The sequence below is a fragment of the Palaemon carinicauda genome, chromosome 37, assembly GCF_036898095.1.
Source record: "Palaemon carinicauda isolate YSFRI2023 chromosome 37, ASM3689809v2, whole genome shotgun sequence".
NCBI classification, from domain to species: Eukaryota; Metazoa; Arthropoda; class Malacostraca; order Decapoda; family Palaemonidae; genus Palaemon; species Palaemon carinicauda.
In genome coordinates, this window is record NC_090761.1 from 61,444,585 (window position 1) to 61,470,807 (window position 26,223).

A 26,223-nucleotide genomic window follows, 5' to 3' on the forward strand; every position below is an offset into this window, starting at 1 on the left:
GTGCGGTGAGAGATTGTAAACGTAGTTTATTTGAACTAGTGTTTAGTCTCTTTCTCAGCCACTGAATTCTTTATCTTTATATATGTTTTCTGTTGCATTATACGACTGTTTTCGCAATTACTACCTTTTAATGAAGGGTAGGATTGCGTGTTTCAGGTAGAAATCAGTAAAAGTTTCGATTTCAGTGAAATAAGTGCAAAACAGAAAATCGAAGTGATAAAGTGATATGCGCAAAGTGTTACAGTGTTGCGTCCGAGGGTTCGTCTGTTCGTGCCTGTCGTTCACCTAGTCCGGGACCTCTTGCAAGCTCCCAAGCCCAGGGGAGAAGTAATGTCGAACGACTTATGGGTTCGTCAGGCCTTGATCAACGAACAGACGTTTTTCCCTCCGTGGTTTCGGGCGTATCTACCCAAGATCGCCCCACCCACACAAAGACGAGAGAGCCCATTTACTTCTCGTCTGCGGAAGAGGTTTCTCGTAAGAAACCATGGACCAAGGTCTCGCAGCTTATTAAGTGCAAGTCGGTCCCTTCCGCGCAAGTCCAACGGCCCAGGTGTAGCCACTGGGTCAGTTCGGACTCGCTGCAGTCTTCCGATGACTGCACACCTCCTAAGAGAGGTAAAGCGGTACCGCAACAGGCAGTAACACCGTCTGTTGCCGCACCTGCTGCTGTAGACCCTAAGTGGTCTTTGCTACAGTCTATGCAGACACAGTTAGCATCTTTTTTGCAGGAGTATCGTGCGGAGAAGGTTGACGCTGCACCCGTTAGCCTACAACCTACCACGGTTGTGCGCCCAGCAGACGCTGTGGCTGCCTGCTCCCACACTCCAGCTGTGAGAGCTCCTCCACCCATGCGCAGTCGACCCTGCCAGACGCATGCTGACGTTCACAGACGCACGGAACCCTCCGTTGACGTGCGTGTGCTACCACAACAACAGGAGGGTGGAGTTAAGCTGCCGTGTTTTGACACGGTGCGTCAGCCTCCGCAACCCACTGTGGTTACCGCCACTCGCCCGCAGCAGACTAGTCAGTCAGGAGTTGAGGCTTCCCCACACAGCTTTGGTTGTTGCCAGCTCACACACTGTCAAGCAGTTACATGACGTTGCCTTCTGGTCTGCTACTAATGCACCAGTGCTGTATGTCCTCACGCACCTGTTGTGGTTGACAGTTCAGTTTTTTGACAGTTCACAGACTGTCAAGCAGTTACATAACGTTGCCTTCTGGTCTGCTGCTAATGCACCAGTGCTGTATGTCCTCACGCACCTGTTGGGGTTGACAGTTCAGTTTTTGACAGTTCACAGACTATCAAGCAGTTACATAACATTGCCTTCTGGTCTGCTGCTAATGCATCAGTGAGACCCTCACTGAGATAACCTAGCTTTTCTCGGACAAGGTTCCTGTAGATGAGAAAGTGCTGTTCTCCCTCCTACTGATATTCCTTTGAGGACTCTTGTCATTTGGAGAGGAGCCTTAAGCTGCTTAGCCTCCTATGGACTTTAATTAAATCATGATGATTTTTTAAGGATCTTCGTCCGGATCTTGTAACTGCTGCTCCTCGTTCGCCTCACGTCAGAACTTACACTAGGCCTAGCTACTTCGAAGCCGTTGTTGTTAAGCTAGTGCTCTCTCGCTCTCCTAGAGAGCGTTACGTTGGCTAGGCGACTGGTTTTTGCACCAGGAGGAGTTTTAGGGATACAGCCTTTTGATTTCCCTTCTTTTTAACTGGCTTATAGAGCGAGAGTCTGATAGGACACGAGAGAAGTTCTCGGCTTGGGAGTTCATGCCTCTGCCCAGGTAGACTTCTCAATTCTGGTAGACTCGCCCAGGCGCCTAGCCAGGAGACGCTCCAGTTGTTTACAGGTCAACTTCTCAACTTTTGTCGAGCCTTTGAAGTTTTGCTGTACTATTATGTCACACATAACAAGGCTTCCATGGATGGTAAATGGTTCCGCTTCAGTCGCTAACCCCGTCTGTTACCACACCTGCTCCCGTAGACCCTAAATGGGCTTTGCTGCAAGACATGCAGTCCAAGCTTGTGTCCTTGATAGAGGACTTAATACGGAGAAGAACCTTCTGGCCAACAACCTTCCTACCGGTTGGTTGTGCGCCCTGTTGACGCTGAGGTATCCTACTCGCGTCTGCCAGTTGAGGTGGTTCCTCCACCGAGGCGACCCAGTGTGGGTTGCCAGTCGCACGTTGACGTTAAGCGACGCTCGGAGGTGGTTGTTGACGTTCAGTGTGTCACTAGGAAGACGTTCAACAACCAGCAGAGGTGACTTGTTGTGACGCAGTGCGTCAACCTCAGCAACCCGGTAGGGTGTTGACTGCACAACCCAGACAGTCTAGACAGTTTCGGGTTGACGCTGTACTTCCTCGCGTCCCCATGGTTGTTGACAGTTCACAGACTGTGCAGCAGTACCATGATATTGCGTCCGGCTCCGTCACGCATCCACCAGTGCGACCGGATTCAGCGAGTCAGACGTTGCCCACTCCGTTGCCGTTTCCTCATCAGTTTCGGATGAGGAACCCTCTGATGAGGACGTTGCTGAACAAGACGATCAACCCCCAGCCCTGCTATCCATCCAGAAGATGCTGAAGAAGGAACGCTGCCCAGTCAGGCTGTGGATGAGTCTGGTAGGGACACTGTCATCCGTGGATCAATTTGTGTCACTAGGAAGACTACACCTCCGTCCTCTTCTATACCATCTAGCTTTTCACTGAAAAAAGGACAAGACGCTAGAAGCGGTCTCGATCCCGGTTTCCGGAAAGATAAAGTCTGGTCTGACTTGGTGAAAGGACTGTATCAACCTTAGAGAGGGTCTTCCCCTGACTGTTCAGACTCCCAACCACATTCTCTTCTCGGACGCATCGGACGTAGGCTGGGGTGCGACATTAGACGGTAGGGAATGCTCGGGATTATGGAACTCGAGTCAAAGGACAATGCATTTCTACTGCAAGAAGCTACTGGCAGTACGTCTGACCTGGAAAAGCTTCAGGTCTCTCCTTCAAGGCAAAGAGGTGGAGGTGAACTCGGACAACACCACGGCTTTGGCGTACATCTCCAAGCAAGGAGGGACCTACTCTCTGACATGGTACGAGATCGCAAGGGACCTCCTCACCTGGTCAAAAGGTCTAGATATTTCACTAGTAACGAGGTTCATCCAAGGCAACTTGAATGTCATGGCAGATTGTCTCAGTCGGAAGGAACAAATAATTCCAACAGAATGAACCCTCCACAAGGATGTATGCAAGAGACTTTGGGCCACCTGGGGCCAGCCAACCATAGATCTCTTCGCAACCTCGATGACCAAGAGGCTCCCAATATTTTGCTCACCAATCCCAGACCCAGCAGCAGTTCATATAGATGCCTTTCTACTAGATTGGTCACATCTAGATCTATATGCATTCCCTCCGTTCAAGATTGTCAACAAGGTACTGCAGAAGTTTGCCTCTCACGAAGGGACAAGGTTGACGCTAGTTGCTTCCCTCTGGCCCGCGAGAAAATGGCTCACCGAGGTACTTCGATGGCTAGTAGACGTTCCCAGAACACTTCCCCTAAGGGTGGACCTTCTACGTCAGCCACGCGTAAAGAAGGTACACCAAGGCCTCCACGCTCTTCGTCTGACTGCCTTCAGACTATCGAAAGACTCTCGAGAGCTAGAGGCTTTTCGAAGGAGGCAACCAGAGCAATTGCTAGAGCAAGGAGAACATCCACCCTTAGAGTCTACCAATCGAAGTGGGAAATCTTCCGAAACTGGTGCAAGTCAGTATCCGTATCCTCGACCAGTACCTCTGTAACTCAAATAGCTGACTTTCTCTTATATCTGAGGAAAGAACGATCTCTTTCAGCTCCCACTTTCAAGGGTTACAGAAGCATGTTGACATCAGTCTTCCGTCACAGAGGCTTAGATCTTTCCAACAATAAAGATCTACAGGACCTCCTTAAGTCTTTTGAGACCACGAAGGAGCGTCGTTTGGTTACACCTGGTTGGAATTTAGACGTGGTACTAAGATTCCTTATGTCAGACAGGTTCGAACCGCTACAATCAGCCTCCCTGAAAGATCTCACCTTTAAGACTCTTTTCCTGATATGCTTAGCCACAGCTAAAAGAGTCAGTGAGATTCATGCCTTCAGCAAGAACATCGGATTCTCATCCGAAACGGCTACATGTTCTACAACTTGGTTTTCTAGCCAAACACGAGCTGCCTTCTTGGCCTTGACCAATATCGTTCGATATTCCAAACTTATCGTATGGTTGGAAATGAACTAGAAAGAGTCTTATGTCCTGTAAGAGCTCTTAAGTTCTATTTTAAAACCTTTACGAGGCCCGTCTGAAGCTTTATGGTGTTCAGTTAAGAATCCATCTTTGCCTATGTCAAAGAAGGCTTTATCCTATTTTATCAGACTGTTAATACGAGAAGCTCATTCCCATCTGAATGAGGAAGACCAAGCTTTGCTGAAGGTAAGGACACACGAAGTTAGAACTGTCGCAACTTCCGTGGCCTTTAAACAAAATAGATCTCTGTAAAGTATATTCGACGCAACCTATTGGAAAAGCAAATCAGTGTTCGCGTCTTTTTATCTTAAGAATGTCCAGTCTCTTTACGAGAACTGCTACACTCTGGGACCATTCGTAGCAACGAGTGCAGTAGTGGGTGAGGGCTCAACCACTACAATTCCCTAATTCCATAACCTTTTTTAATCTTTCTCTTGAAATGTTTTATTATTGTTTTTGGGTTGTCCGGAAGGCTAAGAAGCCTTTCGCATCCTACTTGATTTGGCGGGTGGTCAAAGTCTTTTCTTGAGAAGCGCCTAGATTAGAGGTTTTGATGAGGTCCTTTAGTATGGGTTGCAACCCTTCATACTTCAGCTCCTAGGAGTCGCTCAGCATCCTATGAGGATCGCGAGGCTCAGTAAGGAAGACGTACTTAAAAAGGCAGAGTAATTGTTCAAGTCGACTTCCTTACCAGGTACTTATTGATTTTATGTTTGTTATTTTGAATAACTGCTAAAATGAAATACAAAATACTTAGCTCATAATAATGTCAACATGTAATGCTGGTCTCTACCCACCCCCCTGGGTGTGAATCAGCTATATGATCACCGGCTAAGTTTAATATTGAAAAATGTTATTTTCATTAGTAAAATAAATTTTTGAATATACTTACCCGGTGATCATAAATTAAAGGACCCTCCCTTCCTCCCCAATAGAGACCCAGTGGGCAGAGGAGAAAAAATTGGTTCTGTGTTGACATGGAGTACTTGAGTACCTGCTCGACAGATGGCGCTGTTGATGTACACCCCCACCTGTATAGCGATCGCTGGCGTATTTTGTCCTTAGGTTTTTCTGTCGGGCAGCAGAGCTGACAGCTATATGATCACCGGGTAAGTATATTCAAAAATTTATTTTACTTATGAAAATAACATATTTTATAACTTTATACATAGAATGATTGGGAAAGTCAAAGAAAAGACATGACATGTAGATATAGAGCTACAGTATATATATAATATATATATATACATATATATATATATATATATATATATATATATATATATATAGATATATATATATATATATATATATATATATATATATATATATATATATATATATACACACTATATAAATCATCTATGCAAAATGTAAAGGATGAATGGTAAATCTGACTGAAAGAATTAAGTTGAAACTGTTGGGGATGAATTGTTTGCATAGCGTATTTGATCAAAAAACGAAATGAGAAGATCTTGTCATGTGGAGAGAATAGAGGATGGTAGTTGGTCTAAAGATTTCATAATTTAGAAGTATTGGGAGAAATATCGAGAAGAAAACCTATATATCATGGATTGTTAGATTGATTGAGTTGTTGGAATGAGAGATCTTTTATCCCAAGGAAACGAGGGTGAGTCCAAGATAGAGGTAAATGGGGCAATGTGTGTAGGATGATTTGATGTGCTGCTGATTTTCTTCATATATGGGTATACAAAGAAGCTACTACAGTATTACGGAGAGTATGGAGCAGGGAGTTCAACAGTTAGAGCATGAATTCGATACTGAATTGACTATTGTACATTTTCACAGGAGCTCCTCCTTAATAGTGTTCATTTTAGTGTTTGTTCTGAATGGTAAATGTCCTTCAGACAACCAACTAGAAGTCAGCCTCGTTTCAATAACACGTCTGTTTAAATATATTCATTTAGCCGTGGTAAAGTTGATTCTGACCTACGAGCAGCCCTCGGCAACCCTGACTGCGGTGTCCCCGAGGATTCCTCTAACCAGTTCCTAACCAGACTCGCTCGGGTTCGTGGTGGATTCCCTCCTTCGCGCTTCGACAGTCCCTGGCTTGTTTCGCTCCGCAGAACCAACCCGGTAATTGCATGGGAATTCTCAGTGATTTGGAATTTATCTGTTTAAACTTGCTGAGTTATAAATATTTATTGTCAAAATGATTTACCAGTTTAAGCTAAATTCATGTTTAACTTTTAGAAGTTCCTATGTGCTTTATTACTTTATAATTACTGGCCATCTGTTGTTTCAAACCTTTATCAGAAAATAAGGGTGAATGAAATCTTTTGCTTTTATTAATCAGTGGTTCCTTAATAATTTTAAGTCTATCTGCAGTACCTTACTTTAACCTGAAAACAAGGAGAGGAGGTTTTGCATGGCTTCTACTGAAAATTAACTGTTCCTTAGTAATACAGTATATGTGCACCTAGAAAAATCCTATGATAGAATCAATAGAGAATCAATGTAAACAGTATTGTGAATGCATGGGATACTTATCGGTTGTTAAGAGCAGATGAAGATTTCATGATGAAACTGTGCATTATAGAACATAGGCCGAGAAATTATTTGTTTGGTTTGAAAAGTGTCTGAGGGAAATGTGTGTCATGTCTCCATGGCTCTTCAATATCTTTATGGATTGAGTGATGCGAATGGTCTGAGAAAGAAGAGTTGTTAATGGGATGTGGTGTTGTTCATGCTTGCAGATAGTACTGTACTGATTACGGACAGTGAAGATAAACTGCAGAAGCTAGTAAGAGAGTTTGAAAGCATCTGCAAGAGGAAAAAGTTCGAGTGCACGTGAGCAAGAGTAAGGTAATGAAAGGAAATAGAAACCAGGAAGATGGAGTAATGTTAGTATGGAGGGGTGAAGAATGTAAATGGGTTATTCATATTAGGTGTCTTGGAGAAAATGTAACGGATAAAAGCAAAAAGAGATGAGAAGTTAGTTAAAGAGTAGTAGAAGCGAGCAAGGTAACAAACTAATAAAAGAATTAAGAGGCTTGAGATTTGTGTGGAACAAAATTTATGAATTATTGATTAAACTGTCTAAAAAAGTAAAATTTTGATGTTGAATGATGATGAAAAAAAAGACTGGAATTGCTGAGATGAAATCTGTTGTATAGTCAGATAGGGTAAGAATACTTGATAGGATGTGAACCAGTTCAGAAATGTGGTAAAATGTTAACATAAGTAAGAGGATGGCTGTAGTTTGAGATGGTTCTGTCATGTGGAAAGAATGGATGCCAGTAGGTCAGCAAAAAGAAATTGTAGTACAAAGTGCAAGAAGATAGGGTGAGATGAAGGCCCATAAGTTCTGGATGAATGTTGTTAAAGACTCATCGGAAATGGTTAATGACATTTAGTTAGCTCAAGAGTATGGGCAGAATGGGGTTATATGGCACATAGAGAACAGTACAGTGCTGATGAGCTTTCTCTGTAGGTTTATCAAACATCTATTGTATCACTAGTAATGTACTGATAACTATTTTTTTTTTCATTGTGATCCAGAATCGTGAAAGCTTACTTTGTGGAGGAGCCATTATTTCTGAAGACTTTGTCATCACAGCTGCACATTGTTTAACAACTGCAGGAAGACTGAACACAGTTATCCGAGTAGGAGATTATAATTCCCAGTTCAATGAAGACTCTGAACAGGTAAATGTTTCTCTCACACACTCATTGTGTTTACTGTACATATATATATATATATATATATATATATATATATATATATATATATATATATATATATATATATATATACATACATATATATATATATATATATATATATATATATATATATATATATATATATATTTGGGCTCAAGCCATGTCGTCCTGATGGAAGGTTCCTAATAGTAGCTTCCAAGGGATATATGAACTACAGTGATATTCCCAGAGAATTTACCTTTAGGACTCCAGAATTCTTAACTCCTGGCACGAAAATCCTTAACATTCTCTTAAGTATATCGCATAAATCAGGGGACGTATATCTTGATACGACACATAGCGATCTTCACCCCGAATAGCGTTTTCGCTTTGAGGGGGAAGAGTGGCAACTTTGGAAGGGGAGCTGTTATCAAGGTTACCCTATCTCCCATACTACTATTGAGTATCAAGATGGCACCATATTCAAGATGGAGGTCATTCCTAATTTTGTAGCGAATTTACACGGTGGTGTTCCCTGTTGATTCAACTTTTTCGATCGATTCTGCGAGGATTATTATGTAATCTCCAGCTTCTTTAGCCTCTGGAAAGTTGAGTATTGATTCTTTACAATGTATATATTTTAGCTCCTGTTTCACAGTGAAATTAGAGTAATTTATTGTGCTTAGGAGCTGGGCCTGTTACCAGAGGCGCCATGGGCGCTGTCAATCGTTAGGCATGTGTTATTTAGTTAGTAGAACTACATTCCCGGTTGAAATAGCAATAATTAATTATGAAAGCTATTTAGGCATAATTATACTTGTAAAGATATTTATGGTATGCATAATTTCCTTTTCTATGTCAATCGTATACCTTGAGTTTCGGTGATTTAGGTAACCAAGATCTTGTCTTGCCTAGGTAACCTATCCTAGGCGATGTAGTATACTTTCAGACATTTCCCTCGTTTACCCTCATGAATCGTTTTATCAATTCAGGCAGAGATACTGTAGATATCTTCTAGAATTATTATATAAACCGATACTCGTCTCCAGTGGAGATTTAAGGGTAATCCCTCCTTCTCTCTTGAGTGTAGCTTAGGCTACAACCCTAGTTAGTCTTGTCTTTGAGTAGACACTCAGGCTTGACTGGGCTAGTGTTTTCTGTCTCTTCCCTTGGCTGGCAGATAGCAGGCTTTGGGTTTCGGTCAGAACCTTAGAGTATATGGTCTTTTTCCGGCAGCCGGCCGGCAGGGTGAATAGTCATTCCCCAGCAGGACTAGGCAGCCGGCATAGGAGGCTAGAACTCCCTAGGTCGCACTTGAAGTAGTTATATGATGCCGCCACCTTCTCCCTGCAGTCAAGAAGACTAGTCCTGTGCTCGCAGACCCTAGGCTGAAGAATAGACATTCTGCTGGCGCCTAGGATGGCGCTGGCACTGGAACTCTGTTTCTCCCTTGTTGAGAGGAGGCGGCAAGTCTGCCGCCATCCCCTTAACTGTATTGGCAGACCCTAGGCTGGAGAATAGAGATTCTCCTGCCGCCTAGGATGGCGCCGGTACTGAAACAGAGTTTCTTAGGGGTGTGGTAGGACCGGCAACCCTGTCGGCTCCTTCCACACCTCATACAGGACCCTTTTCCCTCCCCCCTCTGTCCTTTAGTGATGCCCTAGCCATTGCAACCCTTTGGGCCGTTGTTCTGCGATCCCACCGCTTGCCGGCGGGTTGCGGGGCCGGTCGGGCTCCTACTTAACAGCTGTTTATTGGCTGCTGGTGGCCATGCCGGCTGCTGGCGGACATGACTGCTGCCGGCGGCCATGACGGCTGCCGGCGGCCATGATGGCTGTCGGGAGGAAGTCTATTCTGTCACCAAGTTTCTTCAGTCCTCCCTAGGACTGCCAGCCACAAGTCATGTTGGTGGGGCACTAACCCAGCCGGCGGCATGCCGCCGGCGCCGACAGGTACTGGCTCACCCAGCAGCATGCCGACTGTACCAGTGCTGCCGGGAGCTAGCCTGCCGACCACATGCCGGCTGGACTATGCAAGTCCTGTTTCCGGGGTATTAGCCTGGCCGGCAGGTAATGACTCAGCCGGCGGCATGCCGACTGTACCAGTGTTGCCAGGTACTAGCCTGCCGGCCATATGCCGGCCGAGCTATGCCGGCAACGGTACTTGTGCTTGGATGGAAGCCTGAATGATGCATTCACCCCTTCCATTTGAACCTTCTTTCTGGTGAAGGCAGTAAATTATATATTTACATCCTTATTTAGTGTAAACATACACAGTGATAAGGCAGTTCTTCACTCCATGCTTTCTCTCTCTCTATCAGCTAGTATGCCGGCCGGACTGTGCCGTCAGGGACTAGCTATGTCGGCTATATGCCGGCTGAATTACAGTATATGTTTACACAGTAGTCAGTATAATTGCAGTATAGTATATACTGCAGATAGAAAACTATTGTATATATTATACTAGTAGTTATTTTCCAACATATCTTGGGTATCCTTGCCCAGGTGTTTGCTGAGACCAATCCTATATTGAAAGAATAGAATTTCTTCAATACTCTGATTAGAAATCAATTTACATTAATCTTACAATATTAAATAATTTAGAAGGGCCAGTGGTAGTACACTTTCTATCCTTAAAGGTTAGAACCCTTATCTTTGAGCTTCCCTGATCAGGAAACTCTATGTTTTAATATTGGAAAGGAAGGTCACAGCAAATGGGCTGGGTAGGATACACAAACATGTGTCTTTTCTAATTTCTAGTCCAGTCGGCGACATGCCGGCTGGACCGTGCCGCCAGATGCTAGCCATACCGGCAGCACACTGACTGAACTACAGTATTTGATTATACAGTAGCCAGTATTTTGCAATATAGTATATATTGAAAACAGAAAACTATAGTATTATACAGTAGTTAATTTCTAACATATCTTGGGTACCCTTATGCAGGCTTCTGCTGAGACCGAACCTATATTGAAAGAATAGAATTCCTTCAATACTCTTTGATTTAGAATCAGTTATCCTTAACCCACAGTATTAAATAATTAGGAGGGTCAGTGGCAGTGTACACTTCTATTCCTAGGGGTTAGAACCCTTTTCGTTTGAGTTGCCTTGATAAAGGAAACTCTTTATATTTAACACTGGGGGAGGTATTAACAATTGCTTGCATGGGATACACAAATATGTCTCTCTCGCTATTCCTTTCTAGCTTACTATCCTAAGCTATAACAATTAAAAGATGACTATTACATATTGCTTATCAGGTGAGATAAACAATTGTATACTCATTCTGCTTTCCTTTCTTTACAGGAGGAACCCCAGATGAAATGTGATGCAGTCTTCTGCAATATTAAGAGTAAGTACTTTTACAGTCATAATGCATGCAGGTCTCATGCCCTCTGCAGTATTATTTCCGAATTCCTGCAATATTGGGACCCCCAAGTTTGCAATATCTGTTGGACATTAGTGTCCGAAGGCTTTGATAATCCCAAGTCAATGGAGTCTAGGGATGTGGCACGTAAGAAACTACGCAAATGGGTAAGAGGGTTCCAGAAGATCTCTCCGGGACCATACCTACCTAACGATAGGACGCGTAGCTTACTGTTCCCGAAAGAAAGTAGTGAAATAGTGGTGCCCCAGGCACGATATACACCTCCCTGCGTCCAGATTACCATCGGGATGGAGGGCAGGAAGGCACCCCTGGAAGAAGATGACGATGTCGTGTCGGAATTGCTTCCGTCTATGCCGGCCCTGGAGCCATTAACCTCGACGTCTTCACCTTCTACCCCTCTATTAGACAAAATGGGCCAGTTACTGGCCCATCTTACGGGTCTAATGGAAAACTTTCGCAAACAAGGCGAAACAAAGGAAGCGAAACTTAAGACAGAGCTCCGTGAAGCTCCACTCATCGCCTCCCGAGGGTCATTCAAGCGACCCAGAGACCAAGACCTCCCGACATGCTCCAAAACCAATCCCTGGAGGTATGCAGAGCTTATGCCGATTTTAGACGGCAAACTCTACATCTCAGAGAAGATGAGAGCTGTTCCTTTAGACGAAATCCAGTTTTTGCCAAGCTTTAACACTTTCCCTGATTGCTTCATTCGACTGAAGCATGAACCAATGTCAGAAAAAGAAATGGAACCGAAGGAAGTCATGGTTCTCGACCATGATAAGGTACAGGCTATCTTGTCTAGTAGCCTGAGAAAGGCAGGTTATTCAGTGTCGAAAGTGTTCGCACTGAGTAAGAGACACCTTACCTTTTTTGCTCCTGCTTCAATAGCATTCCCCTTTATGTGGAAGGTATATAAATCTGTTGGTAAGGCAGTGGAGGCAGGAAAACCATGTTCGCACTTGAGGAGTGCAAGCCTCTGTCACTAGCCTTGCCCTTGCAAGATAAGGATTGGAAGGAAGTCCGCTTAACCTTTTCAGTAAGGAAACTAGATGCGGACATCGCTGGACGACAGCTTAGCGAGAATCTCCCTAAACTTTCTGAGTTTCTTTTGTGCAAAGAACAAGAGACGAAGGAGAGACTTGCGGCCTCCTTATCCCTACAAAACTGCATAGAGATGTGTTCAGCCCATCGAAGTACCCCAGACATGCTCATGGTCTTGGCAAAATGCATATAGCCACCTCAGTAAAAGACCTATATGCCTTTATGAAGGCTAGGAGAGCCTGTAGGGAGTTCGTGTTTGCTGCTGCAACAGTGAAACATGAACCCAGCAAGCTGATATCTTCCAACATCTGGGGGTAAAGACCTCATTCCAAACGAGGTAGTCAAAGATGTAATCGAGAAAGCCACCACGGAAAATAGGAACCTTCTCCAGAAGTGGGGCATCTCTTCAAAGAGGAAGTCTTCCACGGATGTGGGTCCCCAACCTAAAAGGAAGACGAAAAAGTCTAGACTTTTTCCTCGGTCTGTTCAACAACATCCCACAGTTTCTATGACCGCAGTGCCCCAGGCAGGCGGTCGAGGAGGTAAACCTTCTGATCAGTCGAAGCAAAGAGATGTTTTTGGTAGGAGGGAGGTTCCAATAGGATCATTGGACCTTCGATCCTTGAGCCCAAGGCCTAATCAAGATTGGACTAGGATGGAAACTAGACATGCCTCCACCATCATTTCCTCAACTCTTCCAACACTCCAACCCTGTTTTAGAAGAGTATACCGTATACCTCTAGAGCATACAGGTGATAAGGAAAGCAAAGTCCATCAAATTCCAGGGAAGGCTGTTTTGTGTTCCCAAGAAGGACTCAAGAAAACTCAGTCATTCTGGACTTGTCGCCACTCAACAAGTTCAAAAGAAACAAGTTCAGGATATTAATCCTTCTACACATAAGGATCCTATTCCAAAAATGGCGTTCACAGTCTTGATAGACCTGACAAGTTCCTATTAGCAGCTTCTAATCAGTCGCCCCCCTCTCCTCCTACCTAGGATTCAAGTTATAGAAGGTAAAGTATGTCCTAGGAGCCATACTCTTCGGACTAAACACAGTCCCAAGTATCTTCACAAAATTGGCAGACACAGTCGTGCAATAACCATGCCTAGAAACTGTTCAGGTAACAAAGTACCTGGACATATGGCTGGTGTGGGCAGCACCCGAAGCGGCTGGTCTGCGAGCATCCAAAGAAGTAGCCCAGTTCCTGGAACATCGGGGATGCAAAATCAACTTCAAGAAGTCTCGACTTTCTCCAGCTCAAAGGTTTCAATGGCTGAAAAACCATTGGAACCTGAGGTCACACTGTCTCTCCTTTCCCTTAGGGATGTAGAAGGAGATCTCAGGGTCTGTCAAGAGACTACGGTAATCCTTCAGGATTTCAAGACGCTTACAGGAAAGAGTACTGAACTCTCTCCAGTTCGCAGCAGTGACAGACCCAGTGCTAAGAGCATAGCTGAAAGATGCGTCAAGAGTCTGGAGAAGATACCCATCAAACGCTCGAAGAGATCTAAAATGACCAATATCGGTCTTACCTTGATCGCTTCTCAACCCATGGTTGAATGCCAAATGCCTATTGAGGACCATGCCTTTGCAACTACCTCGACTATCGAAGATCATCCGTATGGATGCCTCGACGGAAGAATGGGGAGTTCACTCCCATCAGAGGAAAGCCCAAGGGACTTGGTCATCTCTGCTCAAGGCCCTTCTCATCTACTTTTTGGAAGCCATGGCAGTCCTGTTGAAGTTGGGGAAACTCTCTCCACGCAGATCAGGCCTCCTCAGGCTGATCTGGGACAGTGAAGTGATAGTGAGATGTCTGAACCGATGAGGCTCGAGATCATCCCATATAATCTAGGTGATGTTAGCTATCCCTTACCTAAAGAGATGGCACCTATCAGCAGTTCATGTACAAATGATCCGCAATGTGACAGCGGATGCCCTACTCAAGCTCAAGCCAATAGAGTCAGAATGGTCCACAGATGCTGACCCATTCCCTTCCAGATTGGAACAAGTCCCCGAACTGCAGACCGACCTCTTCGTGACGAGCATCATCAAGAAACTACCTCAATATGTAGCCCCATACGAGGACCAACTAGGGGAGAAAACGGACACCATGTCTCTAATGTGGAACGGAGGGACCCGGAAATTCCTGTTCCTTCCATCCAATCTCCTGCTGAAGGTCCTCAACACGCTGAGATCCTTCCAAGGAAAGGCAGCTCTAGTGGCTCCCAAATAGTCCAAGAGCAACTGGTTCCCTCTAGTGAGGGAACTTAGGCTGAGACTGGCCTTTGTATTAAACCTAGCACTATCTCAGAGGGTTCAGAAGTTAATTGTCTTCAGTTCATCACAGAGAGCCCAAACCCTTCATTTCATGATTTTCTCGCCCTAGCGGTTAAGAATAGATTTGGGATCTCAGAAGGCAATATAGACTTCCTAGAAGAATACAAGCTTAAGTCAACTAGAAGACAATATGAATCGTCTTGGAAAAAGTGGGTTGCTTTTGTTAAAGCAAAAGAACCAAAAGAAATTTCAATAAATTTGTGTCTGTCCTTTATCCACCTTCATAATCAAGGACTGGCAGCTAACACGATAACTACATGTAAGTCAGCCTTGACTAGACCTCTTCTATATGCCTTTCAAGTGGATCTGACGAATGAAATCTTTAATAAGATTCCGAAGGCATGCGTTAGGCTTAAGCCTGCAGCTCCTTCGAAGCCCATCTCGTTGTCTTTGGACAAGGTCCTACATTATGCCTCGTCTGTGAACAATGAAGATTGTTCCCTCAAGGATCTAACCCAGAAGGTTATTTTCCTGTTCGCTATAGCCTCAGGGGCTAGAGTTAGTGAAATAGTAGCCCTATCAAGAAATGAGGGCCACATTCAGTTCACAGAACTGAACGAGCTACCCACTAAAAGATGGGGTCCCTGGAGAATCTGCCCTCTGAAAGAAGATGTCTCTCTATGTCCAGTAGTGTCTAAAGGTCTATCTTCGTAGAAATTCAGACTAAGGGGGAGGACAGTTCTTCAAAGGAGAAACCTCAGGATCAAACTTATCCCTAAAACACCTGAGGGCGAAGCTCACCTACTTCATTCGCAGAGCAGATCCTGACAGTACACCCGCAGGTCATGATCCGAGGAAAATTGCTTCATCACTGAACTTTTTTCAGTATATGGACTTTGAGCATCTTCGCTCATATACTGGATGGAAATCATCCAGAGTGTCCTACAAACACTACGCTAAGCAAGTCCATGAACTGAAGCATTATGTGGTGGCAGCAGGTAGTGTATTAAAACCTGTCGTCTAGTACTGCGATGAACAGTTAATTGATTGGGACTATCAATTATGGTGAAAAGGTGTTGATCAAAATCTCAGGTGTGGAATTATACAGGTAACACTTGTGCCGTGTGTACATAGTACACAGTGTTTATAGTATACAACATTTTCAGTTTTAGAGTGGCACTCATCATTTCTTCCCTTTCAGGGAGGAAAAATATTTTCTGTATACGATGCACATATAATTCCTTTAACACGTTACATTCGTTACACTCGTTATTACATTTAGTCATTTATTCAAAATAAATGTCTATTATAATGTAATTGCGTCCTTTTTCAATATTAAACTTACCCGATAATCATGTAGCTGTCAACTCCGTTGCCCGACAGAATTCTATGGAGGGATACGCCAGCTATCACAATACTAGAAGGGGGTGTATTTACCAGCGCCACCTGTGGCCAGGTACTCAAGTACTTCTTGTTGATACCTCCTCAATTATTCCTCTGTCGTGCTTCCGGCAAGACGTTCTGGGATACGCTTTTGTTCTTGGAGTATTTTCACGACTTTGGTGAAGTATTTCTCTTTGATTTCGGCTGTCGCTTTACTGGAAACTTCTATATTAGCTTAGTTAGCTTTTGGAATTAATTTGATTAATTATGGTGACGAAGAGAGTATGAACTCTCGTTCACCTTTCAATGGCCGACCCTTCCCTTAGACGGAAGTGTTGGTGTCTAAGAGAGTATAGACTCTCTTTCTTAATTTTGCTTAACAAAAGTTATAGATTTATTTTATATCTCTCCGCCTCTTATAGGCCTCTTCGATTAACTTCCTTTTATTATAAACTTATTAAAATTAATTTTTATATTTGTTTATATTCGACCTTCCTAATAGTAGGCGGTCTTTTCTTGGTACCGAAGTTAATTAACATTGAGCCCGTCATTTCGGTTTTACCTGTTAACATATTATGCTATTTCCGCCACAGAGTTTGAAAGAATTTCTTTGATAGTCTCGTACTGTTTTCAAAGTTGAACTAACGTTTTGTTTTGTCTCTGCAGTTGTTGACGTTCAGAACGTTCAACTTGCACTCTATCGTTACGATAGAGAAAGAATGTTCACGGTTTCACGTTGCAGTAAGAGTAACCGTGTCTAGCGTTTTGTTCATTCTTTCTTAACTTAATGGTTTTGATCCTAATAAAGGAACTTTTCAGTTTTTTCCTTTAACAATAATATGTTTTAACGATATTTATGATTGGGCTCTTCTCTCAGGTTCTAAGTCAAGAGAGAGAGAGAGAGAGAGAGATAGAGACAGAGGGAGAAAGAGGATAAACGTTTCATTCAAGCCTGCCAGGCGTACGAGTAACGTCGTTATCGTTTTTGCTCTTCTCCCTAGTCTCTTTAGGGGAAGAAACTAAACGTTTCTAGAGTGATCTAGTGTTTAGTCTCTTTCCAGCCACTGAATTATCTTTCATTAGATTTTTCTGTTACATTGTAATTCTGTTTTCGCAATTACTAACTTTTGAGAAAGGATAGAATTGCGTGTTTCAGGTACAAACCACTTAAAGTTTCGAGTTCAGTGAAATAAGTGCAAACAGAAATCAAAGTGATAAGTGATTAGCGCAAAGTATGTCAGTGTTGTGCGTGAGGGTACTTTTGTGCGCGCCAGTCGTCCTCCCAGTCCGGGACCTCTTGCAAGCTCCCAAGCCCAGGGGAGAAGCAATGTCGAAGGGCAGAAGGGTTCAGCAGGCCTTGATCGGCGCACAGAAGTATCCTCAGTGGTTGTGGGCGTGTCTTACCGAGACCGTCACTCCCACCCGCAGACGATTGAGCCCTTATTTTGCTCGTCTGCAGAAGAAATTTAGGGGAGAAAACGCTGGTCTCAGGTCTCAAGACCTTTTAAACGTAAAGTCCAGACCTATGCCAGACGTACGAAGTTAGAGTTCAACAACCCGGATGCAGTCATTGGGTTAGCTCTGACTCTCCTCAGTCATCAGTTGAATGCACTCCGCATAAGAGGAGTAAGGTTCTGCCACAACAGAGCTCGACTGTTAAGGCTTTACCTCAGCCTACTGTAGTTTCTGCCGACCCCAAGTGGACTCTACTACAGTCCATGCAAGCACTGCTTTCGGACTTGATGCGTGAGTGTCGGGCTGAGAGTGTTGCGCCTCCGCCTCCGCCTACACTCCCTCCGCCTATGCTCGCTCCGCCTGATCGCAGTACCACCTGCCAGGCGTACGATGTTGTGGACTCTACTACAGTCCATGCAAGCACAGCTTTCGGACTTGATGCGTGAGTGTCGGGCTGAGAGTGTTGCTCCTCCGCCTCCGCCTACACTCCCTCCGCCTACACTCGCTCCGCCTGATCGCAGTACCACCTGCCAGGCGTACGATGTTGTGGACTCTACTACAGTCCATGCAAGCACAGCTTTCGGACTTGATGCGTGAGTGTCGGGCTGAGAGTGTTGCTCCTCCGCCTCCGCCTACACTCCCTCCGCCTACGCTCGCTCCGCCTGATCGCAGTACCACCTGCCAGGCGTACGATGTTGAGCCACGTGCTGAGTTTGCTGTTCCCAGTGGTGTTCAGCCTCCGCCTTCCTTAAGGCAACCTTTACAATGGGATCAGGAGGATTATACCTCTCTTCCTCCGCCTCCTCTTGCTGCTCCACCAGTGATGCAACACTCGGTTGAGGTACAACAACCTCTCCCGTCCATGAGTCAGTCTCCTCAGCTCTCGCTGCAGCGAGCTCAACCCTCCACAGGCAAGCACCACAACACCTTAGCCTTGCGCCTCAGGAGCCTCAGCTTGCGAGACATTTACCTTGTTCTGCGCAGCCTCTTCCTCATCGCGCTCCGCTCACACCACAGGAACTGGAACTTGCTACTCCGCTTCCGCCAACCGCTCAGCAAGCGCAACCCTTGGGTTCAACCACTCATGCTAGGAGTCAGCCTCCTCCACCCATGCGCCTTCCTTCTGCTTGTCTTTTATTCAGCCTTTGCAGACTGAGCCTCAGGTGTTCCCTCAACAGAGTCTTGAAGAGGAAACCACAACTATTGTTGTTCCAGCTCGTTCTGACTCTGCTGTTCAGCATACCTTACCTCCATTTTCAAACCATGGCAAAAATATGAATCATGAGTTATGAATGTAAGGTAAACATTATGTTGATTTTTAAACCCCATGCAAGCATGCATAAAGCACTCTAGCACTGGTCATGGAATTTCTGAGAAATGTTAAACGCCATGCACACGCTCTGCTTTCCTTACAGCAGGCTCTGCTTACAGCAGGCTCTGCTTACTACATGCTCTGCATACAGCATGCTCTGCATACAGCATGCTCTGCATACAACGTGCTCTGCATACAGCATGCTCTGCATTCAGCATGCTCTGCATACAACATGCTCTGCATACAGCATGCTCTGCATTCAGCATGCTCTGCATACAACATGCTCTACATACAGCATGCTCTGCATACAGCATACTCTGCATTCATCATGCTCTGCATACCTTACCGCATGCTTCTCAGTCACACATCTTGGGTTGTTGCCAACTCACTAGACTGTCAAGCAGTTTCATAACGTTGCCTTCTAGTCTGCTGCTTTTGCACCAGTGAACCCTCACTCAGAGAACTTAGCTTTTCTAGGATAAGGTCCCTGTAGATGAGAAAGTTCTTTTCTCCCTCCTTCTGATATTCCCTTGAGGACTCTGTCATTTGGAGGGAGCCTTTAGCTGCATAACCTCTTATGGACTTTTATTTAAGCATAACATGCTTCCAGGGAAGGTTATGGTTCCACTTCAGTCGCTATCCCGTCTGTTACCACACCTGCTCCCATAGACCTTGAGCTGTGTTGCATGACATGCAGTCCAAGCTTAGTCCTTGTTAGAGGATTTTTTGTTTACGGAGTTAATGTGTCACGGGGAAGACGTTCAACAACCAACAGAAGTGACTTGTTGTGACGCAGTGCGGCAACCTCAGCAACCCGTTAAGGAGTTGTCTGTACGACCCAGACAGTCTAGACAGATTCGGGTTGTCACTGTACTTCCTCGCTTGCCCATGATTGACAGTTCACAGACTGTGCAGCAGTATCATGATCTTGTGTCCGGCTCCGTCAGACGACTGGCTTTTAAGAGCTCCCACAAGTCGTCGCTGTCTGGAGATTTTCAAATGGACTATGGATCTGACCAAGGAACTGGGCCTCCTGGTCAATTTTGAGGAGTCTCAGCTCGTTCCATCCCAGACCATTGTCTCCTTGGGTATGGATCTTCAGAGTCGAGCTTTTCGGACTTTTCCGTCGGCCCCAAGGATCTTCCAAGCCCTAGAATGCATCCAGAGCATGCTGAGAAGGAACCGATGCTCAGTCAGGTAGTGGATGAGTCTAACAGGGACACTTTCATCGCTGGCCCTGTTCATCGTGTTAGGGAGACTCCACCTCCCCCCCCTTCAGTATCATCTAGCTGCTCACTGGATAAAGGACATGACGCTAGAGACGGTCTCAGTTCCTGTTTCCGAAGAGAGGAGGTCTTCTCTCGCGTGGTGTAAGAACAGCTTTCTTCTCAAGGAAGGCTACCTTTGGCTGTTCAGAAACACGACCGCCGTCTCCTCTCGGACGCATCAGACACGGGCTGGGGTGCGACTTTGGACGGACAAGAATGCTCGGGAACATGGAATCAGGAGCAAAGGACACTTCACATCATTTGCAAGAAGTTGTTGGCGGTTATTCTGGCCTTGATAAACTTCAAGTCCCTCCAGCTTAACAAAGTGGTGGAGATGGACTCTGACAACACCACAGCCCTGGCTTACATCTTCAAGCAGGGAGGGACTCTTTCGTGGAAGTTGTTCTAGATCGCAAGGGACCTACTCATCTGGTCTTTAGATCGAAAGCTAACTGGTAACGAGGTTCATTCAGGGCGGTATGAATGTCATGGCAGATCACCTCAGACGGAAGGGTCAGGTCATCCCCACAGAGTGGACCCTTCTCAAGAATGTTTGCAACAGACTTTGGGCCCTGTGGGGTCAGCCAACCATAGATCTGTTCACTACCTCGATAACCTAGAGACTCCTGTTGTATTGTTCTCCGATTCCAGACCCAGCAGCAGTTCACGTGGATGCTTTTCTGCTGGATTGGTTCCATCTCGACCTGTATGCATTCCCGCCGTTCAAGATTGTCAACAGAGTACTTCAGAAGTTCTCCTCTCACTAAGGGACACGGCTGACGTTGGTTGGCTCCGCTCTGGTCCGCGAGAGAATGGTTCTTAGAGGTACTGCAATGGCTGGTCGACATTCCCAGGACTCTTCCTCTAGGAGTGAACCTTCTAAGTCTACCTCACGTAAAGAAGGTACACCCAATCCTCCACGCTCTTCGTCTGACTGCCTTCAGACTTTCGAAAGACTCTCAAGAGCTAGGGGCTTTTCGAAGGAGGCAGCCAGAGCGATTGCCAAAGCAAGGAGAACATCCACTCTCAGAATCTATCAGTCTCAAGGGGAAGTCTTCCGTAGCTGGTACAAGACCAATGCAGTTTCCTCAACCAGTACCACTGTAACCCAGATTGCTGACTTCCTGTTATATCTAAGGAAAGTAAGATCCCTTTCAGCTCCTACGATCAAGGGTTACAGAAGTATGTTGGCAGCGGTTTTCCGCCACAGAGGCTTGGATCTTTCCACCAACAAAGATCTACAGGACCTCCCTAGGTCTTTTGAGACCTCAAAGGAACGTCGGTTGTCCACTCCAGGCTGGAATCTAGACGTGGTCCTAAGGTTCCTTATGTCATCAAGATTTGAACCTCTCCAATCAGCCTCTTTTTAGGACCTCACATTAAAGACTCTTTTCCTCGTGTGCTTGACAACAGCTAAAAGAGTAAGTGAGATCCACGCCTTCAGCAGGATCATTGTTTTCACATCTGAAACGGCTACATGTTCCTTGCAGCTCGGTTTTTGCTAAACGAGCTTCCTTCACGTCCTTGGCCTAAGTCGTTCGAGATCCCAAGCCTGTCCAACTTGGTGGGGTATGATCTGAAAAGAGTACTTTGCCCAGTTAGAGCTCTTAGGTACTATCTAAAAAGGTCTTAACCTTTACAAGGACAATCAGAAGCCTTATAGTGTGCTTTCAAGAAACCTTCTTTTCCAAGTTCTAAGAACTCAGTTTCTTACTATTCAGGCTTCTGATTAGAGAAACACATTCTCGTCTGAAGGAAGAAGACCTTGCTTTGCTGAAGGTAAGGACACATGAAGTGGGAGCTGTGGCTTCTTCAGTGGCCTTCAAACAGAACCATTCTCTGCAGAGTGTTATGGATGCAACCTATTGGAGAAGCAAGTCAGTGTTCGCATCATTCTATCTCAAAGATGTCCAGTCTCTTTACGAGTACTGCTACACCCTGGGACCATTCGTAGCAACGAATGCAGTAGTAGGCGAGGGCTCAGCCACTACATTCCCATAATCCCATAACCTTTTAACCTTTCTCTTGAATACTTTTTATGGGTTGTACGGTCGGCTAAGAAGCCTTCCACATCCTTGTTGATTTGGCGGGTGGTCAATTCTTTCTTGAGAAGCGCCGAGGTTAAAGGTTGTGATGAGGTCCTTTAGTATGGGTTGCAGCCCTGTATACTTTAGCACCTTTGAGTTGATTCAGCCTCCCAAGAGGAACGCTGCGCTCAGTAAGGAAGACGATCTTATTAAAGGCAGAGTAACGGTTCAAGTCGACTTCCTTACCAGGTACTTATTATTTCATTGTTATTGTGGATAACTGATTATATGAAATACGGGATACTTAGCTATCCTTTAGTCTTGTACACTGGTTTTTCACCCACCCCCCTGGGTGTGAATCAGCTACATGATTATCGGGTAAGTTTAATATTGAAAAATGTTATTTTTATTAGTAAAATAAATTTTTGAATATACTTACCCGATAATCATGATTTAATCGACCCTCCCTTCCTCCCCATAGAGAACCAGTGGACCGAGGAATAATTGAGGAGGTGTCAACAAGAAGTACTTGAGTACCTGGCCACAGGTGGCGCTGGTAAATACACCCCCTTCTAGTATTGTGATAGCTGGCGTATCCCTCCATAGAATTCTGTCGGGCAACGGAGTTGACAGCTACATGATTATCGGGTAAGTATATTCAAAAATTTATTTTACTAATAAAAATAACATATTTCGCCCTGCAATTTGCACATTAAATATGCCAGAGTTCTCTTACTTATTTATTTAAGTAAACCTCATATCATTGTATGCTTACAAACAATGAATATAGTTGACACTTATATTGTTCTGACAATATATATAAACCGTGAGACCGTTTGTATATCTGGTGGATACTTATATTTGTTCATACAATATATGCTAACCTTGAGGCCCCTTTCCTACTGTCTAGTATGACTCATCCCTGCAGGGGACAGGAAGCACTTACATTGTCTATGATTAGTGGTAATGAAGGATAACGGTAACGTCATTTGTCTCAATGGTCCAGATGACCATAGAAAAATTGTCCCAAGGTTAAGGCACCTATGAAAATCCACAGATACAGTACTTTATAGTAATTCTCTGGTAAACTTCCATCAGGACGACATGGCTTGAGCCCAAAAAACAGAAAATCTATTTTTGGGTGAGATAGCTATGTCGTCCTGATGGACCCGCCCTCCTTTTCTATAGAAAAGGCCTTGGCAGGATCCCTCCCGAAACTACTATATCCGTAGTACCATGTTCAATGCTACTAGGAGTAACCGCCATCTTGGATATGGCACCATCTAGATACTCAATAGTAGTATGGGAAGAAGGGTAACCTTGATAACGGCTCCCCTTCTAATTTGCCACTCTTCCCCCTCGAGGCGAAAACGCTATTTGTGTCGTATCAAGATATACGTCCCCTGATTTATGCGATATCTTTAAGAGAAATTTTAAGGATATTCGCGCCAGGAGTTAGAATTCTGGAGACCTAAAGGTAAATTCTCTGGGAATATCACTATACTGTAGTTCAAATATCCCTTGGAAGCTACTTATAGGAACCTTCCATCAGGACGATATGGCTATCTCGCCCAAAAATAGATTTTTCGCTTCGCTCAAAATCTGTTATATATATATATATATATATATATATATATATATATATATATATATATATATATATATATATACACAGTATATATACATACATACACAGTATATATACATACATACATACATACATACATACATATATACATACATACATACAATGTGAAAGAGTTTGGTTATTGCCATGATCAGCAAAGCTATACTAGTCAGGGCCACCCATACTAGGTTAGTTTGCTGTGATCGATCAGATAAAAATCTATCATTATGAATCCGCAGTGGCCAGGGTGTTGATGAAAAGGATCAAGCCTCAGACATCAGACGTGAATAAGGACATGTCTGAGGCCTTTGTCCTCCAGTGGACTAGAAATGGCTACCAAGTCAGTGTTAGTTGGATGGACATTCCTTTAAATCTATACTTACCCTTATATTGCGTATTCAGCTCTATATTATAGCTCTTGTTATCGTAGTAAGTTCCTAAATACTATTCATTTTTAAATTCTACAGGATTTTGCTTTTATCATGAGACAAGAAAAGCTTAAAGTCACACTTTACTGTCTCTAACAGAAAATTCTAGTCACAATATTCTGGTTTTTGATAAATTTTCAAAAAACATGCAATGTTTAGTTTTTTGACAGGAGAGACATTTTAAGGTTCTGTTGTAATTAGTTAGAATATTTTACATTTATAAATGAAACATATATTTCTTTTCCTGATTTCAGGACTACTTCATCGACAAAGTTTGGATACATGAGTATGAAGATGAACTTGGCTTTAATGACAATGACGTTGCTCTCATAAAGATTGAAAGAAAAAATGGTCGTGGAATCAGGTTAGTGAAATTAGACTTGAGTTTTTGAACTGGTATTTATCTTTTATTATTCATGATATTCTTTAGAAATATACTAGAAAGTATTCTAGAAGTTTTATTCCTACTGTGATCAGGTTTTTGAATGATCTTCCTAATCAGGTAGTTGAATCGGTGGAACTTTAACAGTTTAAACTTGCAGCGAATGTTTTTATGTTGAATAGACTGACATAAGGGTCTTTTTACAGCTTATATATGAAAGAGCTATTCTAATGTTGTTACTGTTCTTGATGTGTTTTATATAATTTTTCATTACCTCTCTTGTAGTTTATTTATTTCTTTATATACTTTCCTCACTGGGTTATTTTTCCCCGTTGGAGCCCTCGGGCTTATAGCATCCTGTTATTCCAACTAGGGTTGTAGCTTAGCTAGTAATAATAATAATAATAATAATTTTGTGATACTTTTGAAATTTTACTGATTCACCTACTCGATTAGGTAGATCTTTCCACAACATGGTCACAGCTGGAATAGAACTTCTAGAATACTGTGTAGCATTGATGTAGGCTTGAAAGAATAACGACAACGTAACAATTAAACATAAAGATATAGTCTAAATCAAGCACCTTCCTGAGGCGTGAACATAACTATAACAAAGACTAGATTGATATTCTCCGTCCAAATTGGACTTGCTAGCAAATAAATACCAAAGTAAAAAACAATAATAAATAATGATAATAATATTGGTCATAAAACGTAAGTGATATACTGTAACCTAGATGACAGAGTACCAGAAGGGCAATATTAACTTGAAAAACTACCGAGTCGAACAAAACCAAAATGGCTGCCGATACCGAGGACGGCCAAGCCTCTTCCAAAATTAAAATCCACATTACTGGAACGAGAACAAATGCCCGGTACTGAAAAAGCTGTCAAAACAAACTATGGTACTTAACATTGGTAAAGGTGAAGTAGCAACGTCAGTCATGTTGAATTAACGACAATCACTTTCGAAACACACCTAACAAAATAAAAACGACTTAGCGGGCAAGTCCAAAACAGAAGGATGACCTGGATAGCGCGAGTAGTAGGTGTCGGTAGGGTAGCCCAACTGTATTCTCTAGGGCCTGTCACGGCCCTCCCCTTTGATGAAGGGATTATCTAAATGGAAGACAGCCTGTGAATAGTGGTTTACACATGCCCTTGTTAGATATACGACACCAATAAGGTGCTCGCGCGAGGGTTGTAACCTCTGCATTCCATGCTTTTATCTTTCTCTAGTATAATTGGAAGATTTATATTAGAAAAGAAGGACTTTTCACCGGCCGTCACAGGTCTCTCCCCAGAAATAGATTTTTTCTTCGTCAAAATCCCTTTTGTGTCGTCAATTTCTTTTATAGTACTATATCCTTTGTAATATTATTTTGTCTCGCAAGTTTTTTTTTTTACATTATCTTATGTCTCATCAATTTCTATTATGACACCATCTTATGTCTCATCAATTTCTATTTTAACTATCTTCTCATCAATTTCTATTATAACACCATCTTATGTCTCATCAATTTCTATTTTAACTATCTTGTCTCATCAATTTCTATTACAACACTATCTTGTCTCATCAATTTCTATTATAACACTATTTTATGTCTCATCAATTTCTATTACAACACTATCTTGTTTCCTCAATTTCTATTATAACACTATCTTATGTCTCATCAGTTTCTATTATA

At 43.6% G+C, this 26,223-nt stretch overlaps 1 protein-coding gene across 2 annotated transcripts in view; it reads left to right on the top strand.

Annotated features, from left to right (window-relative positions):
• Positions 1-26,223, top strand: part of LOC137629725 (neurotrypsin-like) — a 98,626-nt gene that overhangs the window by 68,687 nt on the left and 3,716 nt on the right. For both annotated transcript variants that reach the window (XM_068361294.1, XM_068361295.1), the window contains exons 11-13: positions 6,206-6,374; positions 7,800-7,946; positions 24,408-24,517. In XM_068361294.1, coding sequence (XP_068217395.1) covers positions 6,206-6,374; positions 7,800-7,946; positions 24,408-24,517 — 426 coding nt within the window. The remainder of the gene's footprint in view (positions 1-6,205; positions 6,375-7,799; positions 7,947-24,407; positions 24,518-26,223) is intronic.